Source organism: Cololabis saira, chromosome 16 (assembly GCF_033807715.1).
Source record: "Cololabis saira isolate AMF1-May2022 chromosome 16, fColSai1.1, whole genome shotgun sequence".
Lineage (NCBI taxonomy): Eukaryota > Metazoa > Chordata > Actinopteri > Beloniformes > Belonidae > Cololabis > Cololabis saira.
In genome coordinates, this window is record NC_084602.1 from 9,431,927 (window position 1) to 9,451,047 (window position 19,121).

The 19,121-nt window shown below is 39.3% G+C and overlaps 2 protein-coding genes across 2 annotated transcripts in view; one reads left to right on the forward strand and one right to left on the reverse strand.

The window, feature by feature from the left end:
* Window positions 1-3,062, reverse strand: part of rbks (ribokinase) — a 60,862-nt gene extending 57,800 nt beyond the window's left edge. Inside the window, exons 1-2 of the mRNA XM_061744407.1 lie at window positions 3,004-3,062; window positions 119-180 (exon numbers count right to left, since the gene is read on the reverse strand). Coding sequence (XP_061600391.1) covers window positions 119-177 — 59 coding nt within the window. The 5' untranslated portion in view covers window positions 178-180; window positions 3,004-3,062. The remainder of the gene's footprint in view (window positions 1-118; window positions 181-3,003) is intronic.
* A 205-nt stretch (window positions 3,063-3,267) lies between these two features.
* The window catches only part of babam2 (BRISC and BRCA1 A complex member 2), a 112,628-nt gene continuing 96,774 nt past the window's right edge, over window positions 3,268-19,121 (forward strand). The window contains exons 1-4 of the mRNA XM_061743132.1: window positions 3,268-3,370; window positions 4,937-5,081; window positions 11,261-11,337; window positions 18,485-18,579. Coding sequence (XP_061599116.1) covers window positions 4,945-5,081; window positions 11,261-11,337; window positions 18,485-18,579 — 309 coding nt within the window. The 5' untranslated portion in view covers window positions 3,268-3,370; window positions 4,937-4,944. The remainder of the gene's footprint in view (window positions 3,371-4,936; window positions 5,082-11,260; window positions 11,338-18,484; window positions 18,580-19,121) is intronic.

A 19,121-nucleotide genomic window follows, 5' to 3' on the forward strand; every position in this document is an offset into this window, starting at 1 on the left:
TCTACAGAGACTTCCCCTCAAATATTGAGCTTATTTAGTTTAATTTCCACCAGAACACAGAGAATTTATTTAATTAGTTTGAGTCACTGTCAGTAACTTGGTAGTTTTAGTTACTCACCTCACCAAGTCAGTCATACAGGAGCCAACCACCACGACATCCAAAGCCTCCTCAGTCATGATCTGATGAACAACACACACACTTGTGTTATTTCTTCTTCAACTAGGTTTTGTATTATCTTTATTAGATGTGATTCTTTTTCTAAATTGCATATTGATTTAGGAGATTACTGGATGTCTCAGTATTCAGCGCTCTGAAACATATTCAGAAATGAAACCATTATCTAAAGCATCACAAGGGCATTTCAGGAAACACATGTAAACTAGTTTCTCAACACCCTTTTATATATCTCCTACATTAGCATGAGCTCTACTGGAAAAAGGAAAAAAAAGAAGAGCATTCATCACAGGCTGAGTTGGATAAATTCAAATCTTACAGTGGGTGGGTGCAGGGAGATGGGGGGGTATCGATGCTGAATGCACCACAGCCTAGTGAAGTCTTTAATTAATTCAATCCTCTGCTTGTATTGGAGTTAATGCTAGCGTGTTAATCTCCTCAAATCTCAGTAGAAGACTTTGAAAGCTTGGCCGCTGGCTGACGGTTGTCACAGCTCTTTCCCCGCATCTTACAGAATATTGTTTTCCCTCTGAAGGCATGAAAAGTCAACCCTTAACTCTTTAAACACCAATTACAGGAACATTTGATGAAACCTGCATTTTCTGACCACTTGAAAAAGGAGGGACCTTTAAAATGACATGTATCTTGCATATGTGGTTTTGTATAACATGTGTAGTGTATGGGTCTTTATGTACATGGGTGTTAAACACAGGCATTTCAACCCTCTGAAATCCCAGAGTTATGCATGTGAACAATTGAATCTAGATGCAAATCAAAGTTGCTCACAGAGGGTTAAACAAATTTAACTGACACACTTCTGCATCCATTTTAAAATCCTGTTTAAATTCTTCAGGCCATGTTCTAGTCAGACAATCAAGACTTAATGGGGACCGTTATTACACCAGCATTTTGGCTTTTTCTAACACTTCATTAAACACAGTTTGGGAATTTTTTTTTTGTGTTCATGCAGACATTTAATTAAGAGAAAAATAAACTGCTGCACAGGGTGGAAAACTCCTCATATCTATGGGAAAATCTCATTAAATAATGTCTGGATGGTAACCAGCCGAACATATTCTGCTGTGACTATTTTCACTGGTTACTTTTAAAGTCATTCTGAATCACTCCCCAAGAATGAAAACTTTCCAGGTCCTGAGTCAGCCAGATTGCCTGTGATGTAGAAACAGCTGATAAAGTTGCATGCACTTAACCAAAAACCTGTCAAACACATTTTATTTATTCTGCGATGTGTTTTCTTTACACCAGATGTGATACATTGAATTAATAATAAATAAATAAATAAATAAATAAATAAATAAATAAATAAATAAATAAATAAATAAATAAATAAATTAATTAATTAATTAAAAAAAAAACTAAATTAAATGTTAAATGCCCAGATAGCAAAATATGTTAAATCTATGTTGAATTATGGTCAAAAAGGTTGATTTTTGGTTAAGGTCGATGATGGTGAATCAATCATCAATTGATCAACAAATTGTAATGACAACCTGTAATCAACGTGTCCTGTTTGTCGCTGACCAGGCTTCAACATGGATTCAATTTTTCTGCCTAACCATATTACAACGTTGATTCACTCATATTTTGCTATCAGTGCATGGATTCATGCTGCATTATTAGAAATTAATTGGTTATAATGTATTAACATTTGAAACTTGCAGTAGAAAATTACAAAATAAATGAATAAAAATAAGGTCTTATTCCAAACATATCTTAAGAGTAAAGAACACACCTGCATTAAAGGCATACCTGTCAAGTCTCCCGTTTTGGCCGGGAAACTCCCGTATTTTACCCCTCTTTCGTTTGGGCCCTTCCTATTTTATCATGCCGTCCTGCCGTATTAGTATTTTCCCGTAAATTTCCAGTTTTATAATCTAATAATTTTTAAAAACCATTTCTGTGCCTCTCCAAACTGAATTGTCACTAGCCTCGCGAGAACTGCCCCCTGCTGTAGCCTGGGTGACAGGAACAAACTCGGAACAACAAATCAGAGAGTGAAGGCATTTCAGGCAAAAAAGCGAAAACTTCATGTAAATATCTATCTATAAAAATGGGATACCGAAGTTACTTTCCTAAGGGGGAGCAGGATGGGGCAGAATTATTTAAATTAAAAGAAATTCAATTAAAAAGGAAAGTGTAAATGTTTCACTTCAAGACAATCGATGTGTTTATAAACTGAAAATATTTAAAATAAATAAATGTGCTTTAATTCACTTATATATTATAGGATTATTATAGGAATTACATACATAACGATCTCCACAGCATTTCAGTGTCAACAAAGATCGTCCTATCAGATTCTGACCACATAATTGTAGTTTGTAAGTGGTTGACAGGTATATATTTTAGATTTGTTATAAACCTGTTTTAAAATGTAATACTGGACCTCGGTTGGGCAGGTGGGACAGCGGCGGAACATTTCCCTTGTTTTTTTAAATCCATAACTTGACAGGTAAAAAGGTTAAAGGTCACCTATGTTGTAAAACATTTGCACACCTTAGAGTGCGAAATATTGAAAACCTTACATTTAAGTGATGAAAAGTTATTTTCATCTTTGTTGTGTAGCCCAATAAAACTGAAACTACTAGAATTAAGTGTTTAAAGTAGTGCTGCAGTATTCTGTAGTGAGGGTACTGTGATTTTGAATACAGACTCCAGTAATGTACCTACTGTAAACTGTACAGGCATTTCATCTGACTTGAACATTTAGGAAGAAAAGCGCCAAAACTCGAACACAGATAAGACAAACATTCAATAAAAAAGTGTTGGGCACGAATTTTATAAGAGAAATACGACTTAAAATGTACCTTGACTAGAAATGTGCCCTTGCAGAGTGGACTACTGAACACTGCTCAGTGGTGGGCGACGGGCGGCGGGACAGATGCCTGACCTCCGCTGCTACATCCATGTATATCATTAAAATGCAGCATATAGATTTACCTTTACTTCACAGTATTTAAGTATAATAATAAAAATAATGACAGATGTGTTATATAGTATATAAATATACCACCCATTAAGTGACATTTTCAATTTTTGACAACAGGCAGTAAAACGGTTGACTAAATGCGGGGCTTTCCACCAAGACCCCAATAACATGTACCGGAAAGTTTAAGAGCATGAAGTAAACATTGGACCGAAGACTCGGATAAAAGTGACTTCCAGCTCCCCCAGGTACTCGAAGACACACCGTATTCTTTATTTTAATGTACATATTGAGCAGGTCATCTCACTAGTGTGCAAAACCCATTTAGTCATCGGTCTTTTCCAGCCTATGGAAGGCAACGACAGCTAACGACGCAAAACCTGTGAACATGAAGACCAATAACATGTTCCTTTATTTATGTCACGATGGGGGAATTCACAAGCCTTCTCCTCAACAACAAAGCTCATGAAGAAAACATTATGTTTGCTTGCTCAAATATTTTTCCCCGTGCAGGAGAGTGATAGTGCCTGTCACACTTTACCATGATTTCCTTTTAGTTTTGAGCTACTAAGGAGAATATAGACGATATTTTGTCATTTTTATTTTATTTATTTATCTATTTTTTTCTCCCTTCTATAGCAAAAAAGTAATTCCGAGGTGCGTTCAAACATGTAATGATACCAGGAAGTGACAGTTTACAAACAAACAACAGAGCAGTTTACATCTTTGGAATATAAATTGCAAATCACTATTTTTGGTTTCAAAAATTAGCCCTGCTTTGCAAAAATACAGGTTTTAATCAGTTTTAAACAGTCAAACAAGGTTTGTTTGACGTAGTTGTGTTGTTTTCTACCATGAGCAGCCTGCAGAGGTGTATAATCCAGGTGTATAATCCAGGTGCCATAAAGTAAAAATCCAGTCCAGCAGTTCTTCCAACCGGTCACTAAACCAGCCCCTCTGCAGGTAGATGGTCGTTAGTGAAAACACCTGTTTTAAATGTACCGGCTGATCCACAGGTATATGTTTTAATGAGCAAATATCAGCTTAATGTAAAGAAAACTATTTGACAAATGGTGCTTTGAGACTGACTCCCTTTCAAAATTGGTCTTAATTTAAGATTGACACATACACAAGACTCCTCATGTGTGTCAAAAACATCTCCTGGAAAACTCATCCAACCAAGGAGCAGATCTCTGGTGAACTGCCACCAATAACAACAACTGTAGCACGCCGTAGAGCAATCTTTGCAGGTCATTGCTACCGTGCTACGGATCAAGTAATATCCGACATCCTGCTATGGTGACTCCCCCAATCATCCAGAGGAACCAGGCCTCATACTTATCCTGACACAATCTCTAGGGACACAGGATTTACACTCCAAGAACTGGGAGCGGCAATGGCCGACAGGACCCGATGGAAAGAAGTGACATCTAGGATCTCGACGACAGTCGAAGGATGATGATGATGATGATGAAGATTGATTCAAAACTATTTTTGATTTTGTAAAAAAAAAAACATTAAAGCACATAATCCAGGTGCCATAAAATAAAAACGCTGCCATGTTTCTAGATCAGCCTGTACATTTAGAACAGGGCTTTTCACTAACAACCTACCATCTACCTGCAGAGGAGCTGGTTTAGTATTTGGTAAGTGCTGGACTGGATTTCTACTTTCGGGCACCTGGATTATACACCTCTAGCAGCCTGTCCCCTGAGGTTGATGTACCGGTAGTTGTGTTTTTTTTCTACCTGCAGCAGCTACCATGAGCAGCCTGTCCCTTGAGGTTGATGTAGTTGTGTTGTTTCTACCTGCAGCAGCTACCATGAGCAGCCTGTCCCCTGAGGTGGCCCTGCACCGCATCGCGGCAGAGCTGCGGCCGCTGCTGGTCAGTCTGGTGAGGAACGGCCGCGTGGGGCTGGACTCCACCAACTGCCTGCGCATCACAGACCTCAAGACTGGGTGAGCCTCATTATCATTACAAGCTCCACTCCATCAGTCTTGTGTTTCCTAGATGGGTGATGCATGAAGCAGGTCGTCCAAGCATGAAATTATTTATTTATATATATATATATATATATATATATATATATATATGTATATGTATATACACATGTGTGTTTACTTTACATGTTTAATATGTGTACCTCAAACTGCTGCACCTTTCACTTAAAAAAAAAAGGTATATGTGTTAATAAGAGCTGTCATTTATGGAAGAGTATTAGGGCCATGCAGGAGAAAAGGAAGATTTTTTTTTTATTGTGCACTTCGAGAAAAAAGTCAAAATGTTGAGAAAAAAGTCGAAATGTCAAGATTAATGTTGAAATACAATTTCAAGAATAAAGTTGAAATTTAGCCTTTTTTCTCAACATTTCGACTTTTTTCGCGACATTTCGACTTTTCTCGAAATTGTACTTCAACATCAATCTCGACATTTTGACTTTTTTCTCATCATTTCAACTTTCTCGAAGTGAATGATTAATGATCATATGATAATCTGTAGTTAGCCTACTTGAGACCGGGTTTACAACTAGGATTTCTTAATTATACTGCTCTTTCTGTTCAGTCTCATGTCAGTCCAATTTGAAAATAAATTTAATGAATAAAACAGTTATTCATGATCATGTGCTTGTATATTCCCTTTTGTTTTATTAACAACCATCAACATTTTTGTCAAGGTGATGGATTTCATACAGGTTGTATTGATGTAAGGCTACGCAGTTATGGAAAGTAAAAAAAATATTATTATTTTGGTCAACATTGAAATCAGTCACTTGAACTACTCTAATACGGACACTATTGGCGCTTTTGCATTAGTACCCCCTTAACTCGGTTCTACCCGCCACGGCCCCGTTTTGCGCTTTTGCACTAGGGGCTGAGGCGGGTAGAGCCGCTCCAAGCCGATACTATTTCTGTAACCATTCTGGTGAGGTTCTATTGCGGGCTGAGCCGGGACTATTTCTGAGGTCACCACCCTCCTCGCCACCGATTGGTCAGGGGGCGGGGCCGTCAGACGTTTGAATCAGGAAGCGGGAGTCAGCGCGAGGCGACTCGCGGCGATTTTATTATACAGCAAAAACGTCTGTTTGGTGATCCAACTCTGAGGTGCAGATGTTCATAAACCTGATGGCTGACGAGAGAATTGAAAAAGCCATGTAGACGGGCTGTTTTTTTCTCAGCCGCTCCCGGCTCCAGCTGATTTCTCATCTGCGCCGACACAAACAAAGGTACGTCACAGCAGATTCACCCCAACCCCCCCACTTCTCCCCTGGCTGTGGAAAAACACACGGGTGGAGCCGCGCCGCGCCGAGCCGGGCTGAGCCGAGACTAATGGAAAAGTGCCATATGGCGTCCGTATTAATGGTGCCATCGGTGTAAACCTGAGTCAAGTTCTCTCGTCTGATTATGTCTGACCTGGCAATAAAGCTTTTTCTGATTCTGATTCTGAAAAAATGACGACCTAATTTTATAAATATTTTGCATTCATCAAACCTTGAAACCCCCACGATAAACTGACATTTCAAAAGAATTAGGAATTAATGAATGAAGACCAACATGGCAAATGTGGGTAGACAATCATTTCTTGAATGTTTTTGGCCAGAAACATCAGTGTGTCTTTGATATGCTAAACAACTTTGTGACACACAAAGAGCAGGAAGGAATCATTGATCTATGGACATGTCTCTGGATGAAGTGTGCAGAATTCAAGACACAACAGAATATGTGGTGAAATGTGATTAATTGCAAATAAAGATTCTTTATTTGTCATTGAGCCAGCTACAGCAAAATATGTTTCAGCACAGCCCGTCTAAAGAGAATAAAAAAACAAACAAATAACACGAAACATGAGTAGGCACCACCTTTTTCATTAGGTAAGACAAGGATGACACTTGGAAAGGGAAGGGAAAAAAGAAACACCTCTCACACTGTGTCATTTACAGGACACAGTGTGATATTGCAAAAAACACGTCAGCACAAAAAGCAACATACAGGCAACATACCGAGATACTCGAGACACGAGCATATGTTGAGGGGGATAGGAGGGAAGCCAGAGAAGGCGGTGAATTAAACGGAGGGGGTGTTCATAGTAGGTCCCTATGAAATGTTTTATTTTTTCCATTTTCTGTGTTTTTCATTTTTGAGAATTTGGTTTTTAGCATTTCATGCAAATTTAACCCCAAGACAGTATATAAAGTAATGAAATATAGACAATTTATGCAATTATAACTGAAAACTTTAATGTTTTTTTATACTTTTAAACATATTAAAAGGCAAAAACATGACACTAGTTATCTCGTGTCCAACAAAACATCCCTCTTTTGGGCTTAAACAAAAAAGTTCAAAAAGGTATTTTGTATGAAATAAATATTTAAAGGAGCTTGAGGCTCCTTTTAAGAAATGTGACTCTCTAGCGCCACCCTTCACCACGACGGCCGTTGGGGGTACTGCAGCCAACAGTGAAGCCGGCACGGGAGAACGGGGAGAACGCACATGCAGCGTCATGTGACGTCACATCCGCAGGACAGCGCGGGAAATTCGGGACCGAATTGCAGCACATTTTGCAGCACACAGCCTGTTCAAGGCAAAGGAGAGATACACTAGAGGGCTCATTATTTTGGGTTTGGAACGCTTCATCTGACATTATTACTAGAAAACTTAAAATGTATACGGATTTTTTTCATAAATCTTGCCACAATCCGGCCTCAAGCTCCTTTAAGAAATAAATAACTAATACTCCTTTCAATATCCATTTAAAGTGCAAAAAAAAAAAGAAATTGTAACTGCTCATGCAGTAAAGAAAATCATTTTAGCTTGTTTAATTTTTTTTTGTCATCAGACACATAGTTTGTCATGACTTACCTGACGTTTGTCAGGTAAGTCATGACGAACTGTGTGTCCGATAACAGAAGAAACCAAACAAGCTTAAGTAAATATAGATAATATGAACTTCATTGCACTAATATTACATTTTGAAATTTAAGCTGAAATATCCAAAGCACTGAACAGTGGTTGTGAATGGGTGGGGGTGTGTATGAGTGTGTCCGTGTGTCTCTCTTAGGTGTTCCACCTATTACAGACCTCGCAGTTAAAGTACATGAAAAGTTCATTTAGTCCAAGAAAAAAACTCAACTTTTACGCAAATTGCCGCTCAGTTGTGTTATTTTGCGCATTTAAAGAATTCCTTTTTAAATCTCCAATTCCGTGATTCCCTGATCACGGATTCCATAGGGCTCTATGTTTATAGCTGTGTGCATGTGCGTGTTTGTGTGAGTAAGTAAGTGTGTGAAATCTGCCCCAGTTCATTTCCTCAGGTATAGTAGCATATTTTTTGCGCCATAAGGCGTACTTAAAACCCTTTGAATTTTCTCAAATATTTTATTGGGTTAAAAAAATCTGTTGAAATGTTTTAGTGCGACTTTGTTAGCGGCAAAGCCGCTGTGCCTGATTGTCGGACAATTCCCAGCCGTTCCCAGGGACGTTGTATTAAAGTGAGTCCTAAGTTGGATGTGGGTTGCAACGTCAGATAACTAATTATGTAGCGCTGGCAAGCGACCAACATCTAGTCAATGTTACCTTACTATAATTAGACATCAAGCCAACATTAGGTTTTTAGCGTAAACCCAACTTTCAAATCTATATCATAATCCAGTTATAGTCGATTGTTGGAATACAACGTTGATCCAACCTCACACTAACTTCAAGTGTCCGCTATCGCCGGCAACGATGAACCAATCAGAGAACAGGACGTAGTACGAAGCTTACCACCTTTTTATTTGTGGATTTGTGGAGGACGACCAATTTAAAATGTGTTTATTTTTCCGTATTAGTTACACTTGAACATTTCAGTTCCACAGGTGTCATGGGGGAAAGGGGAGGGGTAGTGTGGGCAGAGCATCTTGGCAGGCAGCCGGGAGACAATTTTAATGGCAACAATTGTTTTGGATGATGCCGACTCCAGTCATTTTCTGTCTCCCTTAGAAGTGTCTCTGGTACATCTCAGCGGCAGCTCCAAATAGCCGAATTTGTGGTCAATTTCTGCCAAGCTGAGTTTGCAACTTCTCCCAGTTCTTTTCCATCCCAGCAATGAGTTCAGAAACCGCAGTTTGCCTGCGATTCTGTTCGAGAATCGCATCTAGTTTGCGAATTTGCTCACAACATCTGAGTCTGAGCGTTGATAGTACGACATATTCCATCACACAAGCCAGGCAGCCTTGAAAGGGCCAGAATAGCTGGTGACATATCCCAAATTTGTCAATATGCCAGGTAATCCGCCAACTCCAAAAAGCAGAAATCTTGTTATCAAAATTCCAATTGTGTAGACATTTCAGCATCCTCGACCGACAGAGTGGACAGAGACACGACCCTTCAGTTATTCCAGGAGTCCATCGTGTAACCGGCAGCAACCGTCCAATGGGGGCATACAGGTTTTCCTCTGCCCAGTATTTTCGTCAAGAAAATTTGGTCAATTGCATTGAGAGACCAGCTGACCAGATCTGTGATTTGAGTATTTGGAAGATATGCAGAGAGAGGCTCCAGAATAGATGAACAAGACAGAGAGCAGCAGGGCAGATAGGGAGGGAGCGGGAGAAGAAAAGCATCCACCTTCACTGAGAGCAGGAAGAGAAGAAAATCACTATATTGATGTAATGTTTAACCTACAATAATGATTATAAATGATAATTGGATTTCTCTTACTTACTGACTTCTAGATATTTTCTTGGGGGTAAGCAAGAACATTTCCCGTTAGTATTCTCAATGATGTGAAATGTGGAAAATCTCAATATAAGACACAATTTGCTGAACCATCTCAGCTGTATGTCTTGCTATAACCTGCATGCAATGACCATGATAGGTATGGTATATAGGTATATAAGTTTTGTATTTAGGAAACTTAAAAAAAAAAAAAAAAAAAAACTTAACATGAAATCCCAATTCAGTCCAAAGCTCTCAACTTCTGTGTGGTTGATATCACCCTCAGAAAGAAGTAATTCTACAAATGAGAACTGTCAATGTCGCATAATGCAATCTGTCCACGGTTTTCTGGCAAGACAAATTCTCTCTTAACAGGTTCTTAACAGTAGTGTTTTCATGTATTAGGTGTGTGACCTCCTTATACATTTTCATTATACTTACTTCAGAAAGTCGTGAACACGCAGGTCCCAGGATTAGTCACACCTGGCTTGACATAGCTGCGTCTTTTCATCCTAGCTTCCCGTTTATGCAACAGAATACGACTGCATTAACTCAGGGTATTTAAGCTCCACTTTCATCTTAATTCTACTTTTCTGTAATAACCCTCGAGATAACTTGATGTTGTTTAGACTTCATTATGCCCTGCAGAGATTCAGGGACCCCCCACCCACCATCCCATCACGTATAAACATAATACATTGTTTATTGTGTGCAATCTTAATTCTAGAGACTGGAAGGCCCTCTTAATGTTGGTGTTATAAGGATACATTTGTTTTTTAAACATTTATTCTTTTTGTTTCATTTTTTTCCTTTCTAACATGCAGATAATTCTTTCTTTTCTTTCTTTTATTGTTTATTTTGGTCATCCAAAAAACAAAAAACAATGTTACATCGGTGCAACCATCATCATCATACAGCACACATGGGGAAAACAGCAAAACCAGAGAGGAACTAAAGAGATGGCTCAAAAGATGTGACCAAAAAAGGTGTAGGCTGAAGCATGAGCTTGTGATGCCTACCCTATTATCATACAATCAATGCACGCACGCACGCACGCACGCACGCACGCAATTCAAGGATTCAAGGAGTTTTTCAATGCAATTTCAACACATCAGACATGAAGTGGAACGAAATTTGTTTTCCCGGTCATGGTGACAGGCCAATGACACAATACAATATAGTAAAAACAAAACAAAATAACTTAATAGAATTTACATAAGTGAAGAAAAGACATCAATAACAGTCAGCAGCAGTCTTGGGCTATTTGAGGTAGTGTGCAATGGAGTTTTAGTTCAAAGTGATTTGTGCTGTTTAAAGTGATCTTTTTTCTAATTACTAATAATGCATTGCTTTTAAAAAAAAATATACCTGACTAATATTTGATAAATAATTGCATGCTTAAGTTAATTTTGCTTTGCTTTTGTGTTTTTGCCTCTATTTTTGTTCAGGTGTACATCTATGACTGCAGGTCCTTGCTGTGACCGATTTAAACTTCACATTCCCTATGCCGGAGAAACCCTTAAATGTAAGTAAAAGAGTCTCAGTGCTGTTTAACATGTTATTTCTAGTGCAGCAAGGTTGTAACTTGTAATGCTGGTTCATCGAGGGGCCATTTTGGATACGCTTGAGCTGAAAGTTTATTTATTTTAATGATAATTCATTTTAGATTACTTAGGCCAAGGCACTGATAATATGACTTTATATCAGGCTGGTCTGTGCATTTGGTTCATATGAAACAGACCAAACAAACAGACGGATTAATTAAAGTTGGATTGTAATTACATATGTGTCAGCTCTCAGTATTGTAAGCACTTACAAGATTTCAATTTGTAAGTTACTACTGGTGTTCAGAACCAATTGGTTTATTCTCTAAAACACTGGGCTTCCAGTCATTTAATTTCAGACATTTCAAACTGATTAGTTTTGACAGATGTCACTAAAGAACTTAAAGTGCTTGAAGGTCAACCGAACTTATACAATTATAACAATATTAGATTTAATGTACAAATTCACCACAATTTTTAAGTTTAATTAACCAGTAGTCACAATTTCAAATCATAATGTTATAATACTTAAATTAGAGGGCAATCATTTATTAACACGTTAGATAACTAATTATCTAGTGCTGGCAAGCAACCATCATCTAGCATGTAATCAATGTTACTTTACCATAATTAGACGTCAAGCCAACGCTCTCCCGGCATGTGTTGGAGTTTACCCCGTTGAACGAGAGGGTCGCTTCATGTGCTTTCAGGTTGGGGAAAGGTCTCTCACTGTTGATTGTGGCTATGGGCCGAACAACAGTACAGATAACATGGCTTTCTTGGAGTCCCTGGGAGGGGTACTTGATAGAGCTCCAACTGGGGGACTTCCTGCTCACGTGGGCAATGACGGTGATATCTGGAGGGGTTTGATTGGGAGGAACGGCTCCCCCGATCTGAAGCCGATGGGTGCTTTGTTATTGGACTTTTGTGCCAGTCACAATTTGTCCATAACAATCACCATGTTAGAGCATAAGGGCTAGGACACCCTAGGCCGGAGGTCAATGATCGATTTTGTTGTCGTTTCCTCTGACCTTCGGCCGTATGTTTTGGACACTCTGGTGAAGAGAGGGGCTGAGCTGTCAACTGATCACCACCTGGAGCTGAGTTGGATGCGCTGGCGGAGGGGGAAGTTGGACAGACTGGGCAGACCCAAATGTATTGTGAGGGTCTGTTGGGCACATCTGGCCGAGCCATCTGTCAGGGAAGTCTTCAGTTTTCATCTCTGAGAGAACTTCTCACAGATTCTGAGGGAGGCTGGGGACATTGAGTCCAAGTGGACCATGTTCTCTGGTTCCATTGTCGACGCGGAAGCTCAAAGTTGTGGACGCAAGGTCTCTGGTGCCTGTCGTGGCGATAATCAGAGATAAGGGATGCCATCAGACTGAAGAAGGAGTCCTACCAGGCCATGTTGGCCTGTGAGACTCCTGACCCAGTCGAGGTATCGATAGGCCAAGCAAGCCGCAGCTCGGGCAGTCCTGGAGGCAATAAACTCAGGTCTGGGAGGAGTTCGGTGAGGCCATGGAGGGGGACTTTCAGTCTGCCTCAAATACATTCTGGCAAACCATCCGGCGCCTTAGAAAGGGGAAGCAGTACTCTGCCAACACTATTTACAGAGCGGGCGGGGAACTGTTGACCTCGACTGGGGACATCGTCTGATTGTATAAGGAATACTTCGAGGATCTCCTCAATCCCACTGACATGCCTTCCATTGAGGAAGCAGAGAGTGTGGACTCTGGGATATACTCTTCCATCACCCAAGCCGAAGTCACTGAGGTGGTTCATAAGCTCCTCAGTGGCATCGGGGGTGGATGAGATTCGCCCTGAGTACCTCTTGTCTGGATGTCGTAGGGCTGTCTTTGTTGACACGCCTCTGCGACATTGCATGGAGGAAGGGGACAGTACCGCTGGAGTGGCAAACCGTGGTGGTGGTCCCTCTTTTTAAAAAGGGGGACCGGAGAGTGTGTTCCAACTATAGGGGGATCACACTTCTCAGCCTCCCCGGGAAAGTCTACGCCAAGGTACTGGAGAGGAGAATACGGCCGATAGTAAAACCTCAGATTCAAGAGGAACAATGCGGTTTTTGTCCTGGTCGTGGAACATTGGACCAGCTCTATACCCTCCGCAGGGTGCTCGAGGGTTCATGGGAATTTGACCGTGTCCCTCGTGGCATTCGTGGGGGTGCTCCGCGAGTATGGGGTGCAGGGGGCTCTACTAAGGGCTGTCCGGTCTCTGTATGATCGGAGCAGGAGTTTGGTTCGCATTGCCGGCAGTAGATCAGACTTGTTCCCGGTGCATGTTGGACTCCGGCAGGGCTGCCCTTTGTCACCTGTTCTGTTCACAATTTTTATGGACGGGATTTGTAGACATAGCCAGGGGCCGGAGGGGATCCGGTTTGGGAACCACGGGATTTCATCTCTGCTTTTTGCAGATTATGTTGTCCTGTTGGCTTCATCGGACCGGGACCTTCAGCATGTGTTGGGGCGGTTTGAGGCCGAGTGCGACGCGACAGGAATGAGAATCAGCATCTCCAAAACCGAGGCCATGGTTCTCCACCGGGAAAGGGTGGCGTGCCTTCTCCGGGTAGGTGGAGAAGTCCTGCCTCAGGTGGAGAATTTAAATATCTCAGGGTGTTATTCATGAGTGAGGGAAAGATGGAGCATGAGATCGACAGACGGATCTGTGCAGCGCCCGCAGTTATGCGGTCGGTGTACCGGACCGTTGTGGTGAAGAAAGAGCTGAGTTGAAAGGCTTTTGATTTATAGGATTGCCTCGGATCCCTCCCTCCCCCAGATGAATGGATGGATGGATCTCTGTTGGGTGGTTTGTGAAGACTACTCCTGATATTAGATTGGCTTTTTTTTAAATGTTGTACTTTTATGATCATGATAAGGTTGATTGCCCTGTTGCATTGCATCAAAAAAAATGTTTGCTGTTGTAATTATAGGGCTTACGCTATAGCTATTTGAATTATGTAAACTATGATGGTAATTAATTTTCATAAAAGGAATTTACATCAAATCTATTTAATTTCTTCTGAAATCTAGTACTTTCATAATATAAGCCTATTCATTAATTCAGTATTTCATATTACATATGAAGTCTTTCCATATCAATTTTGAAAGTGGCAGATATGTCCAAAGCCAAAGGAGAGTGAAATGACATTTCTTATTTCAAGGGTGTCAGCTCTGTCAAATACTGTTTGAAAAAGAAAAAAAAGGACAATTTACAGTTTATTAAATTTCACCCTGCATAGTGTCTACAATTCACAATTAATCAGATATTATGTAAAAACGACTTCTTTTTAAACCCTTAGGTGAAATCATCATAAACTGGGTATCTGTCCTATTTATGGAAACAATTTCTGTTACAGACATAGGGCAGCAAGACACGAACAAAACAAGGTTCTAGCACCAGAATTGTGGTCCGTTACACATCTATCACAGCTGCTGTAGAGTTTGACATTAGTAGTTTTTATTGTGCTTTGACCTGAGGAAGCTTGCCAGTCAAGAATGACGAGCTTGCAGGTTTGTCTGTTCCTGTATCGATGGACCTGTGACTGATGGAATGCTAAAGCAAACCATCACCACTTCCACTTCACCGTTGTGGCTGTAAATAACAATTTAGGTCTTTGTCCTCATGCTCATTATCCTTTATGACAGTAAAATGTCTGGTTGAAAAAAAAGACGGAACGCACGTAGACAGGATTTTTGTGAGGTTTTTCATTGCTGTGTTAGGTTGTGTGAACTAAAGCAGCATATAACGGCCCCAGTTTTAACCTGTATAGTTCTCAGTGTTTTTTAAAAGATTGAAACAGATACTTTTATTTCCTTGTTTGACTCCTCTTCACTGGAAAAATATTTCCAGTTGTATTCATTTTACTGTTACTGGAACAAAAAAAAAGCAGAACTATACAGAAATAGAATTGTGTAACAGAACACTGCCTGACAAACATCTCCGATAGCACCGTTTCCTTTGCGAGATCACAAGAAAAGCAGTGCAGTTATCTCCTCTTCATCCCGTGTTGCTGTCTCGTTTATTTATCTTTATTCCACGAGCTGGTTTATTATACTACTACAAAATATTTGATTACTTTTCTAACTCTGGCTCTGCATACTGCCCCCAACTGGTTACCGCCGGTACGACGCGTACTACGAGAGCGAGGTTGCAGTTGTTGTGAACGCGAAAGGATGCGAACGCAGGCTCAAACAGCAAGCGTATTTGCCCCTTAAGAGGTTGATGAAACTAATCATGAGATAAAATTGAATTTTCATCAGAGGGCTTTCCCATGGTGATACGGCGAATTTTGATGCTTCGCCATGAGTGGAAAACCTGTTCTTACTTGCCCATGCGCTGTCAATTCTGAACCGAAATTCATACGTTTGATGAGGCTTCCAAGTCGAAAAAATGGATACAACAGGCTGAACTCCATAGCGCCACTTTCTGATGAAAGGAAAATGGTTTTTGCCAAATGATGTCCTGTAATTACGCCCTGCTTCATCAAATCAGGCTGAGATTTCAGAGTGTGTATCCAAATTTGTCTTCCCACAACACAGTTTCATGGATTTATGTCTTTGTCGCTGTGAAACAGGAAGTGGATGGTTTTGCCACACGTTTGAAAAAAATCACCCATTTGTTTTTCAGAGGGAGAGATTCAAGGATCAGATCCCTTTCACAAAGGCAACATTTTCATACACTGGAACATAGGGTGTAATAAGAACTTCACTTTATTTTTGAAAATATAAAATCATAACCGATGATCATATCTCGAAAATACTGTTGACGTTGAACTCATTAAATCCTTAGTTTTTCTTTCAGCCACACCCACATACATAAAACAAGCCCCCTCATTTGAATATAAGAACATGAAATAAGAGATATGAAATAAATGTCATGAAGTGTAATGCATAAAAGTGCCATGAAATAAACATACCAATAAAATAAATAAATAAGTTGTCATTTAAAAAAAGATTGTATTCATTAATTTTATATTTATTTCATTGTCAGTTATTTATTTGGCTTTTCGTAACATCTGTGAACAGTTTAACTGTACAGACGCCGGCCCAGGACCGAAAACAGTGACAGCGACAATGAGCAAACGCAGCAAAGTGAAAGTAATAAGAGAAAGAGACAGAAGATGTCGAAGGTGTGGGATCATTTTAAATTTAAAATTAAGGTCCAAATTGTGTGAGACTCTTGGTTCAAGTCCCGGTCCACAGCCAAGCATTTCTGTTTAAACATATTGCTTCTGAATGTGAAGTTGCACAATTTAAAGGCAATGTTTAAGAACATTTATTATTTTATTTTAGATACTTGGAAAAATAAGTTGCAAATTATTTTATTTTGTCTCAGGAAATGTAAAATTTGAAGTAGTTTTATTTATTTTTATTGGAAAAATTTAAACAGTTTACTATTTTGCATAATATGTAAATACATGTCATTTTTTCTTATAAAGGAAACAAATGGGTTGTGATCCGTCTTGTTGTCTATTTTCTATAATGTAATCGGGCTTTAATTAAGCAAAGGTATGTTTTATCTTACTCGATTTAATCAATGGAATATTTGATAAAATAATCGATTGAATATTTGATAGCTGCAGCCCTAGAATGCAAAAAGCCAAAAACCCTGCTGAGCAGCGCTTAAAAATGAAAATAAAATAAATAAAAAAACTTCTTTTGCCCTGATGAAGGCCAGATAGGCCGAAACATGTTGGCAGCCCTCTTTTAATAAAGGCTTTTTTACCTTTTTATCCACCGCGTCTCGAGTGCCTGGATCTTATGCTTCTAAATAAAAAAACTTGACCTGACACATGGCGGATAAGAACAGTATTGACCAGCAAGGAGCAAGGGACAGACATGATGTACATGAATATATAGACAAAAAGCTTGACGAGACTCAGGTGCAGACGATCAGGGCAAATGGGATGGGAAGTCAAGACAGAACTTAAACACAATGACATGGGGTTTCAAATTAAAACAGGAACCTATATACCGAAACTGAAAAATCGTGACACGAACCCAAAAACGTGACGGTTGTAGACCGTTGAAAATATCAGGGTGTTTGTAAAGGTCTGCAGCCTTTTCAAACTTGGTGTATCTCTTTAATTCTTATTATAAGATCCTGTCATGACAGTTAGAGATAGCGACATGGTTCACACCTACTATTTTCCTGTGAAGGACAGAAATGTGTCATTTTTAATTCAATAAAGTTCCTTTTGTCTTGGCATACAATTATTCTTCGCTGTTTCTTTTATCTCAGACAAGTCTGTCATTTTGACTTCATATTCCCAGTATTCATCATTAAGGAGTGGCACTTATTCTACCACCTCCTCCTCCAATCACAACTCCTCAACTTGATTACCTGAGTCTTTTAGCATCAGCAAAATATCTCATCTTGACCGGTCTGTGACAATTACTTTGTGTTCAATAAAGACATAACATTCTGCCTTTTTGTGTCGTATTGGTATATTTTGATCTCAACTGCGAGTTTGATAGAACTCTGATAATTTTTATTAAAAATGAGAGAAACGTCATTGCAATTCCAAAAGCTTAACAAAAAAATAAAGGAATCAAGAAATGCAGAACCTAAGCATGTTTCTGTTTTTACAAGGCAAACCTGTCTAGAGTTTAGTGGCTTCATTGATGAAGGGGAGTTTGCTCAACAATTTATTTAGTTCGTTTGTTAGTTTCAATTTATTGTCCTTTCGGAAATTCTTTTTGCATCTTTGACAGAACCATTAAGTGCAGTATAGTACAACACTATACAATAACATAACTTAACACAATGATCCTAAAGTGCTTCACACCAAACCTAGTGGATTATGAAATTAATAATGCATCATATAATTTATTTAGCAGAGTTATACTAGAGTGTACAAAAGATCTTTGGGCCCGGGAGGTTTGCAGAATAATTTAGGATTATATTGCAAGATCTCTGAGGTCAAGTGCACATTATTTAATAATACAGCTGCTGACAGAAACATGTGCCCTGACAGGTCAGTGCCAGTGCAATGTACAACTCTTAATGTTGTGTGTTACCAAAAGTAACACAGATACTTTTGGTCATATCCATATCATATTCTTGAAAGTAAGTTTATATAGCATTAACACATGTTCTCCTTTATTCTTTTAGGGGATATCATGTTCAATGCACGGTATCCAGAACTGCCTCCTGATTTTATTTTTGGAGAAGATTCAGAGTTTCTCCCAAACATCTCAGAGTTGCCTGTGAGTACCTTTTTGAAGAACATGGACTCTTCTGTGTATATTTGCTACTCTAATGTACATGGTTTTGTTTTTGTCTCTCTAACTTTTGGAGCCAGATCTCTGAAAATAATTAATCTGTTCTGAAGGCAAATGATGCAGGCACTGCGGGCGGGTTTTTTGTTTTGTTTGTTTTGTCCTCTGAAACACTATTTTGACTGGTGTTTATCTGTTGGTCTGATCATTCTTGTAAATCTGTGATTTACTAGACAGATATTCTAAGCACAGTGTTGTATAATGAGTTTCATATTCCAGTTCAAAGGAAGTTGAAGGTTATTTCCTTTTTCTTAAAGTTGTTTTCTAGGTATCCATGAACCACTTTGGGTACATGCATGTGTTCTTACGTTTGCACCTCGATAATCACGCTGGAACTTTGCTTTATTTTCTGCAACGGAGGAGCATCAGATTGTGATGCTTCATGTTTTAAATATATGTTTATGTCAATACACATGTACATTGGGCTTAATCCCATAATAATAATAATAATAATAATAAGCTTTATTTGT